Raw genomic sequence first — 9668 nt, 5'->3', positions numbered from 1 at the left:
TAAGTATCCGAACTTCATGGTCCAATGAAATTTGTTAGCATTTAAAAATATATATATATACAAATGAGGCACTTGGTGTGCTGTTGATGATGTATGATCGCTTAATTATGATATTTGATAAAGATATACTGCATGATATATATAATCAATAATGCAACAGTCCACATCATGAAATATCTTAATTTCAAAGCCCACAACATGCAAGGGAGGTAATATTGTAAATTACATGTAATATCAGAGGTTTGAAAATCATAGTTTTTCATTGACGCTGTTCTTTAATATATGATAATGATTTCATGAATTTATGAAATGTTGATTAGTACAAATTAATGTCAATTTTTATGAATCACTATGGACTAAAGTCAGCACTTCCACCCATTATTGTTAGCAAATAATTCTAAACTCTCAACATCATTATTTCACATAACACAATTAAAGAAAAAGTTCACAGATACAACCTTATATTCATTCTTTTTTTTCTTCTTCTTTTCATTCTTTTATTCATCAAACCTATGTACATATCTAGAAGGTTATATCCATCTACAAATAAAAGGCTACTACAACATAATTAGAAGGAACTTGATTTCTTATTCCATGATATACTTGCTCAAGTTATAATTCAACCAAGTCTATAAATTCCATGCACATATACCACTGCCAAGCTTTCCCATTTTTCTTGATTTGATGCATCAACTTGATTTCTACTTTCTTGCTCTTCCATCTAATTCAGTTAACGAGTCGGTCGGTCATTGTCTCTTGACATCGAATTCCTCCGTTTTTGCGAATCTTCCGCGGATTCTTGGTTGACTGTCGGCGAGCGCCTTCCTGCAAGCATACTGAAACCGTACAACATTATTAGATGAGTTCGGAATCATGTGAATATTAAGTTTGATGCATGTTAGTTACCGAAGCAGATTTTCGTCGCATTGGTCGTTAAAACAAAAAGCAACCGGTAACGACACGTATGAAGCTTTGAAAGTTCATGTATTGATTATTTATACAAGACACTAAGCTACTCATTGAAGACATAATTGGAGACACGGTCGCAAATAATTGAACAAAATGAATTCAATAAAATCTTGGAGTCGAAATCTCTATAGCGAATTCTCAATTTGTTTACCTTGATTTTCCTTCCAAAGTTTCTCCTTGTCTTCTTATTCCTGTATCTGGAGAGTTTTTCTTGCCGTTGCTCGCTAGTGCAGTTGCTGCTCAGAAGAAAAGGCCTCTCAAGAGTAGATTGGCAAACATTCATGTTGCCATTTCCAAGAGTCTGTTATAAAAAGTAAAGTATCAATCATAAACCAAATCTTGTTGAGATGGCAAAAAGGTATGTAGTTATCGGTAAAAAGATCGGATTTGATATCCTATGAAGCGCTGCACATGGTGCTCAGCCGTTGGATCTGGGTGCAATATTGGATCCACCCAAATCTAACACTTTGCAACCGTTGCACCAGTGCAAGAGCTACAAAAGAGGATCAGAGTCCAAATACACTACGAAGCACAGGCGCAGACACCAAACACGACACTAGCACAAAAACATTGATACTTTAAAAAAATTAGAAGTGATTGTATATAATCAAAAGAGTCAGTGTCGTGTCCGTCTTCAATCTGAAGTGTCGGTGCTACATAGTAGATACGTTAACATATAGTATCGAATGCAAAGCATACACAAAATACATGAATTGTTGAGGTTGACCTTTATATCGCCTTCACTAAATGCTCTCCGCATGCCATAAACCGCATTGAAATCTATTCCAGGGAAATCAAGGAAAGCAGGTTTCATTGCAGCTCCATGCATCCAATCCATTGAACTCAAACTTCCTGAACTGACACTCTTTGGTAATAGTAAATCAGGAAGCGGTTTGTTTTCTTGAATCGGATTTTCTTCTATGTTCAGAGCAGGAATCTTGATTTCCAGAATCTCAGACAGAGGTGACTCTATAGCCGCCTTTTCCAACATATCTTTCTTGCACTCATAGTATACCTCACTCAAAAGCTGTTCATTTTGAAGTACATCAATATCTGAAGATTTTAAACCCTGCGACGAGACGTCTTCCCCACAAGATATCATTGACATCGCTGCTTGCATTGGATCAAGGTCCATCGCTGGTTCTTCGATAATAGTCTCGGGCGCTTTGAACAGATCTCCCTCTACAAATAAATCGAATTCTGACATTGCAGATGATTGAACAAGGTCACTCTGCATTCAAAGACAATAAAATAACAGTTAACAAAGATGCATAGAATGACAATAGACAAAAGACACACCATGTGTTTTATGAACCAGAAATAGGAAGTATCATAACTTTTTATCTCATGTTAAATATTAGTATTGTATTTGTGAAAATAATTGTAATAACAACTAAAGGTTGTCTTAAAAGAAAACAGCTAAAGTTATAGACAAATGCCTATTCCAAATGCAATATGAGTCTATGAAGCACTGGCACCAAACATGACACTGGCATGCAGAACACCGGCAATAATTTAAGAAAATAAAATGATTGAATGTAATCATATATGTTGGTGTTGCGTAGGTGTCATACACCATACACGCTTTCAATCGAAAGTATCGGTGCAACATAGGTATGGGTTACCATGATTTACATGGGGCACCTTGGACCAATGATGCGGAAAGTTTTATGATAAAATTTGCATCATTCCATCAAGTAACGTAGTTGTTAAAGCCACCACCCACATTGCACATTTCTTACAAGGGCTTTCTAGCTTTTTCTTTCACTTCAAATTTGAAAGTGAATACTACCATAAAAAAAAACCAGCACATTGATACAACATAGAAGATGCGTTGCGTAAACGAAAGGTGTGAATACAAATTCAGTTGAACCTTCACATGGAAAATGAAGAGCATGATTTGAATTGGTATTAGGTACATGATTGCAAATTCAAAGCCCATGCTTCACCCAAAAAAAGCCGACTTTGAAAGAGCCCAATTGTTTGTTGATGGCTGAAACATTTCAAACTGCAATCAGACATTAATTCAGTCCACAGGGAACTGGACTATTACTCACCTCCACAACCTTATAGATCATTCCAAACTTTCTTCCTTTATGAAAACACACAACATTGAACCATGGTTAACGCAATTCTCGAAGATAAAAAAGTGAACAAGTATCAAAATATAATCTGAATCCTCAGTTACCTTTGCAGCCTCTCCAACTGCACATCAGTCACTGGATTAACCTAACAACCGAGATGTAATAAGCTCTGCTGTTAAGTTAATCCAACTTCAAGGTGCAGCTGGAGAAGCTACACAAACAAAAGAGAATCCAAATCCAAGTCGATCAAAGGATCTTAAATTAATGCCTTTAGAATTGTTTCAATTTGAGTGACCAAAAGACAGATCAACACAATATGAAAACCAACCCACCAAAACTTTTATCTTTAATTGTTGAAGAACAAAACTAGAAGCAAAAATAGCATGACTTTCCTCTTTTGCAACTATATATTTAGTGCCACACAAAAGACCAAAAAGAAATTATTAACTTGTGCAATCACTAGTTCTTTTCATATAACCTTTTCCATGTTACAAAGAAATAAAAAAGGGAATAAAAGGACTTTTTCCTTCTTCAATAAACCTCCTCTTAGTGGAGTAGAAAAAGACAAACTCCACTATGAGTTCACACTTTCACACCATAAAACCAATTAATAAAATTGAAGAAAAATTAAAGAACACGGAAGTATCACAATGAAAACACTTTCCATCTTTATCACTTTTATTTCCTTTTGAAACACTTTTCTAGATCCAGCATTTAAAGCTAACTCTAGCTGTTTCCACTTGTGTTATGAGTATGACTATGTAGAAACATTGGTTTCAAGGTGGTAATGAGAAAATCATGGTAAGCCATCGTGATTTTACCAATTCTACTGCGAAACCAAGCATACACTAAGTTCAAGGTGGAAAAATAAATCAAATGAATAATTTTTACTTAATGATTAAGTAAAACCTTCTACTTATTAACTTATTAAACGCATGTTTCGATTGACAGTGAATTTGGCAAAATCACACAATATGTTACCATGATTTTGTAAAAACTCCACTTTAGAGCTTCAACAGAATCACGGTGCTATTGTGATTTCTTCAAACTCTCCTTGATTCAAAACATGTACTGATAAATTTTCCTTCTTAAGCTTGATATTTTCAATAAAAAAGTTCATATAAATGAAATATGAGAGTAATTAAACTTAACAATATGTTGATAAATAAATGATCATGATTAGTATGATTAAAATTAATGGTGACCATCCATCCACATAAGACTAAAAATCACTCACTATATATAGATAGATATTTAGAAAGAGAGATAAAAGAGAGTTTCCAAATTTAGGAAAATGAAAAATTAAAGTACAAATATGGACATATTTAGTTGAAGCAAATCTTTTTTATATTTTATTCTGTCCCATTTGCTCCCTAGAAAACTTAACTATTAGGAAACATTCATAACAAAGAATTAAACAAAAAGAAAAATAAAGAAACAAAATTAGTAAAAACTCATTAAGCAAATGCAGTTCAAAGGGGCATAGAAAGTGTAAAAAGCAGAGGAAAAAAAAATCAAAGTAATTGGAAATTGCAAGAGAGAAAAATAGAGGGTACCATTGAAGCATTGGACTTGTGAGTCATGCAATACTCTTCAAGTTGTTGAAACTCATGAGAGTAATTCTGCAAATATGGGAAGAGAAGACCAGTTTCTGCAAACATTTTCACACCAGAGAGAGAAAGAGAGAGAGAGAGTATTGAAATATCAAAGTTTGATTGAAGAAACACAAAGGAAACAAGACAAAAACAGTTGTTTTTGTTGCACTTGAGGTAAGAGAAACAAGAGAGAGAATATGTGTGTAAAGATTTGTGAGGGTGGTGTTTGAGGTTTGATGAATTTAAGACCAACATGAAAGGGAATTTATATCATACTATAATATTATATAATATTCAATTCTTTTATTTCAACATCAAAATACAGAAATTATGTGTGACACTGTATATTTTTTGTCTCTGCCTATCATTTACTTTTTACTAAGTTATATTTTAAATTACAAATTTTAGAATTTTTGTACTCTCAAATTTATTTTATTTTATTTTAATCTTTTAATTATATGTATCATATTTTGATCTTTTATATTAGATTTAAATTTGAGTTTGTTAAACATTTTTTACTCAATATATTTTTGTAATGTAGATAAAAAACTAAAGTATCTTACGTTTGTAGTTTAAAATATCAGCATAAATAAAAAATATAAAAGATCATTAAAATAAATCTAAAAATATTTAAATGAATAAAATAAAATAAATTTTTTTAAAAGGTCAACTAAAAATAATTTAGAGGCCAAAATTTATATGATTCAATCTTTAAATTTTTTTTCACAACTTATAAATAGTTTAAAAGTATACAAAAAATCAAAACATTTCATATTTTACATAAAAAAATTTATTGTTTGAAAATAAATTTCCAAATATAAAATAAAAATAGGAAAAAAGTGATGTAAGGAATGGTAAAATAAAGACAAAGGTAGGAAAAGGACAGCATCATGTTTTATAATGCAGTGACCCCATGTCTGATTAAAGAAAAAAGGTTATTATAATAAAAGATAAAATGTATTTTATATAATAAAATAATTGCAAATTGGAGCATATAGAATAGAGAGATGAAGTGAACCAAGGCAATAATAATAGGGTGTGGACCTTGTACATGTTGGTGGGGTTACAACTGAATAGTTATCATCACTTAGTACTGAATAGTCATCACTCGCTAGCGACTGCAAATATATATAGACTATGAATCTTATTTTTTATTTATTGTTACATATTTTATAAAATTATTTAATAATCTAAAATTTATTTTATAACAATTTTTATGAAAAATAAAAATTGTTTTATATTTATTTCAATTTTTTTAAAAATCAATTATAAAAATATTTTTTTCAACTATTATAAAACAACTTTTTATTTGAAACACGTTTTAGATTATGTTTTGAAAAACTATAAGAAACAAATAAAAAGTTTGAAAAGTGATTAAATTTGTTTTTAAAAATTGATTATTTTAGAAACAAAAATTATAATAAACGCAACCAAAATATAGTTTAATTCGCACGTCTATATCCACGCCCTCACATGATGGCTTTTCACGTATAGTTATACATCACTAATGTACGCGCTCATATGATATGATGCTTTTTTCATGTGAAAATTAATTATACCATTAACTATGCCTTGTATTACCCTTACAAACAAAAAACTATGGCGTGTACTTGTACTATTTTTATTTTTATTTTTAATTTTTTATATTAATTAATTTATGTACTTTTATTTCATAATTTTTTATTTTAAGATAATTTTAATTGAGACATGTCACTCATTAAACATAGATATTTTTCTTAATCGATATTCAAATAGTGATTTGTCACGATGTGAAAGTCTAACTCAATTTCTATAGATAATTTTTTTTAATGCTTATTATTACTTTCTAATTAATGATCACTTTAGTTAAATTATTATATTGAATTCTTGTAAAAATTGTTATTTTGGATTATGTTTAGTTTTTATAATTAACTTTTTATTTTTAATTCCAAATATTGTTTTTCTTTGTAAAAATATTTTGATTGTGTCCCATGTATTGCAATTGTGAAATGAGTCACTTGTCTTATGGATGTCATCTCATTGAATTTCAGAGTGCTATGTAGAGGTATGTTATTAAGATCATCTATTAACTCCGACGACAATATAACCATATGAATGAAATATAGTAACATAATTGGGAGATGAATTAAAAATAGTACAAGGGTATTCCAATTCAATAAATTTATCAACAAGATTAAAGGCATCCTATCTGATTATAAACATTAGAATTATACTAATAAATGCTCTAAATGTATCTCTTAAAAAATTCAAAATTAAAAATTTTACATCTAAAAAAAACGAACTTAAAAGATTTTTAAAACACAATTTTTAATATATTTTTATGTAAAATTTATATTTTTAGTTTTTTATGGAGTGTCTAAAATATACTTGTTAGCATTTTTCTAAATCTTGTTTACACCTCTTCATAATAATACTTTTCAATTTTGTTAAATAATACAATGTGAGTTTTGGTATAATTCCCTCAAGCATCATATATTTTCTTTTTCTTTTTATTTTTAATAATATTTTAAAATGTTGTAAATGATAGGTGATTAATTTGTGGTGCCAACATAGTTGAGATGTCGTGTTAACTATGTAATGCTCTTAGACTCTATTTTTTGCTTAAAAGTAAAATATTTAAATATAATTTTGATAATTTATCTTTTACCTAATATTCAATTTGGTCATTTATTTATTTTTATTCATTTTCGTCTTTTGTCTTTTATAAATAATATATTTGTCTTTGTTACAATCACAACAAAAATTATAACAACATCCGATCATTAAAATCTCTTATAACAATTGCCAATATGTATTCACTATAATATTCTTTAAAAAACATCAATTTAACTCAATAATTGACTTGCACTTATAGAAATTCTTCTTGCATGCCTTGAAACATATGTAAATTCTTTGAAGCAAATAATATTTATCAAGGTTTATTGTATTTTCTTTTCATCCATATTAAAATTGCACACTTAACTTTACAACTGATTCATAATTAGACCTAATAGTTCATAACAATAACTATACCGTTGTTTAAAAGAGTTATGATAAAAAAGACTAGCATCCATTATTTATAAAATATAAAGAACTAAAATGAATGAATTAAAAAAAGACAAAAGACGACCAAAACAAATATTTTATAAAAGATAAATGACCAAAATTATCTTTAAATTTTTACAATTCTAGATAGAAATTATTATTGAGAGAAAAGTAATTAAAAATATACTTATTTTTTTTTTACTAAATAAGGACTATATTCATTCATTCAAATCAATAAATACATCGATACAATACAAGTTCAAAATTACAAAAAACGATAAATTTACGAACAAACTCACGACATTCAGATTAATAGCACAATACGACAATTTAGCACAAAACGGCAACATGCCTACATACATGACCAAATTTAAGTGTCCATAATATTTATGCTCCTGATTTATAATGTTGATGACGTTAAAGTCATTGATTAAAATATGTAATGAATCAAAGATATTCTACTTATCTAAACCAAACAAATACCGCATCAATACGGACGATAATATCAAAACGCGTCACAATTAGAGGACGATAAAATCACAGAAAAATGAAAGAAAAACTAAATACGTGTGAAATTCACTTATTTAGATAAAATGAAGAAAAAAAGACTAAAAGGAGTAATCTAGGGGAAAAAATGATCATAAATTACTCATCTTCAATAGATGAAGAAGAAGAGTCCTAGAGTTGTATTTTGATCGACGGCTGCTGTATACTTTTGTGAATATCGAGAGAATCGAGATGATAAATCATATCAAATATAATATAAATTTATATAATTAATTAAATAAAAAATTAATTAATGTAAATAACCAATTTTATAAATTAATGACTAAGATATCTAATATAAGCCAAAATAAAAAAAAGATCTCTGAATATCCTCTAACATATTGATGGCTACTTCAACCACCCACCCTATTCCCTTTTTATTCTTCTTCCCATAACTTCTCCCATAATTTAGTTGTTTGATTCCTATAAAGATTTCATGTATAAGGAGTATATACATGTGTTTCATATTTGCATAAGATTGAGGACCACACTCTTCACTAATTAAGTTAATACAAATAATTAGATATTTCCTTCACATTACAATGTGACTTAGATTTAAATTTGAAATTTCATCATAATAAACTATGTGTCTAATCGCCTAATTTAAATTACTTTATTAATTATTTAAAAACAAAAAAACAAAAGAGAAACGCTCCTCTTCCCATAACCTCTAAATTTGTTGTACACACTAGGCAGCTTGTGAAAATGTGGATTCTTTTTTCTCTTTTTGTTATTTTCTCCATCAATTATTTTTTTTTTTGCATAAAAAGAAGAAATTTGCTTCCTTTCTTGTATTTTTGCCCCTTCTTTGATATTGTTTTAGAAAACCCATTAGCACTTGGTTTCTCTTGAAAGTTTTTAGATTATGAAGTAGGGGGTCGAATAAGCTATGTCGAAAGGGGTATGCAAATTAGTCTAGGCTGATTTTAATTTAGACTTTTTTAAATAGATAAAATTAATGTTTTTGTAGAAGTCTATTTAGTTAAAAAAAATATATAATTTGCATAATTTTATTAGTAATATTATTATTGTTTGGTTCAAGTGTTGGTGATTAAATATCGAAATGATTATAAATGAATTAAATGTTAGATATATAAAGATTGTAATCTATATATCTAATGTCTTAAGATCTTAAAACATTTGATCCATTGTTGTTCCTGATGTTTCTCTAGACTTCTCAACTCGTGCTCTTCTAGACTCTCCAACAATTATACATGAAATTTTTAGAGTGTTTGTTTTCACGAGAAACGTATGTTAAACTCGCGGAAGGTCTGAAGCTACCACATGGAGCTTCTACGTAGACGTACGTTGGGAGTCATGTCACTGCCGAAACAAAGATAGAGAGTGCACAAGGTTGGAGCATTTCAAGGCAAATAAATCAATTATTGAATCATAAATAAGAAGTTGAAATTATAAACGTACTTTTTCTGATCAATGTTATAAGTAAAAA

The 9668-nt window shown here is 29.0% G+C and overlaps 1 protein-coding gene across 2 annotated transcripts; it reads right to left on the bottom strand.

Annotated features, from left to right (window-relative positions):
• Positions 1 to 432: 432 nt before the first annotated feature.
• On the bottom strand, positions 433 to 4893 carry LOC101491980 (uncharacterized). Of its 2 annotated transcripts, XM_012712404.3 has the most exons (5): positions 4610 to 4747; positions 2843 to 2962; positions 1697 to 2200; positions 1121 to 1270; positions 433 to 836 (listed from the first exon to the last, which is right to left on the bottom strand). In XM_012712404.3, exons 2-5 carry the CDS (start codon positions 2909 to 2911, stop codon positions 747 to 749), a joined length of 813 nt encoding a protein of 270 aa, XP_012567858.1. In that variant the 5' UTR covers positions 2912 to 2962; positions 4610 to 4747; the 3' UTR covers positions 433 to 746. The 2 variants fall into 2 exon arrangements, with proteins under 2 accessions (XP_012567858.1, XP_004517079.1); XM_004517022.4 differs by lacking the exon at positions 2843 to 2962 and having other exon boundaries at positions 4610 to 4893.
• Between the last annotated feature and the right edge of the window lie 4775 nt (positions 4894 to 9668).

Source organism: Cicer arietinum, chromosome 4 (genome assembly GCF_000331145.2).
Source record: "Cicer arietinum cultivar CDC Frontier isolate Library 1 chromosome 4, Cicar.CDCFrontier_v2.0, whole genome shotgun sequence".
In the NCBI taxonomy this organism is placed as follows: domain Eukaryota; kingdom Viridiplantae; phylum Streptophyta; class Magnoliopsida; order Fabales; family Fabaceae; genus Cicer; species Cicer arietinum.
Note: the sequence above shows the minus strand (reverse complement) of the source record. Positions and strands in the feature narration are given on the sequence as shown.

Bases quoted from the DNA above. Each gene is read 5' to 3' on its own strand.
- LOC101491980 (XM_004517022.4), bottom strand. From the start codon at position 4,714: ATGTTTGCAGAAACTGGTCTTCTCTTCCCATATTTGCAGAATTACTCT. The intron at 2,201-4,609 runs GTACCCTCTATT...CTTTGAATGCAG, and splicing joins ACAAGTCCAATGCTTCAATG to AGTGACCTTGTTCAATCATC. The intron at 837-1,120 runs GTAAACAAATTG...GTACGGTTTCAG, and splicing joins ACTTTGGAAGGAAAATCAAG to TATGCTTGCAGGAAGGCGCT.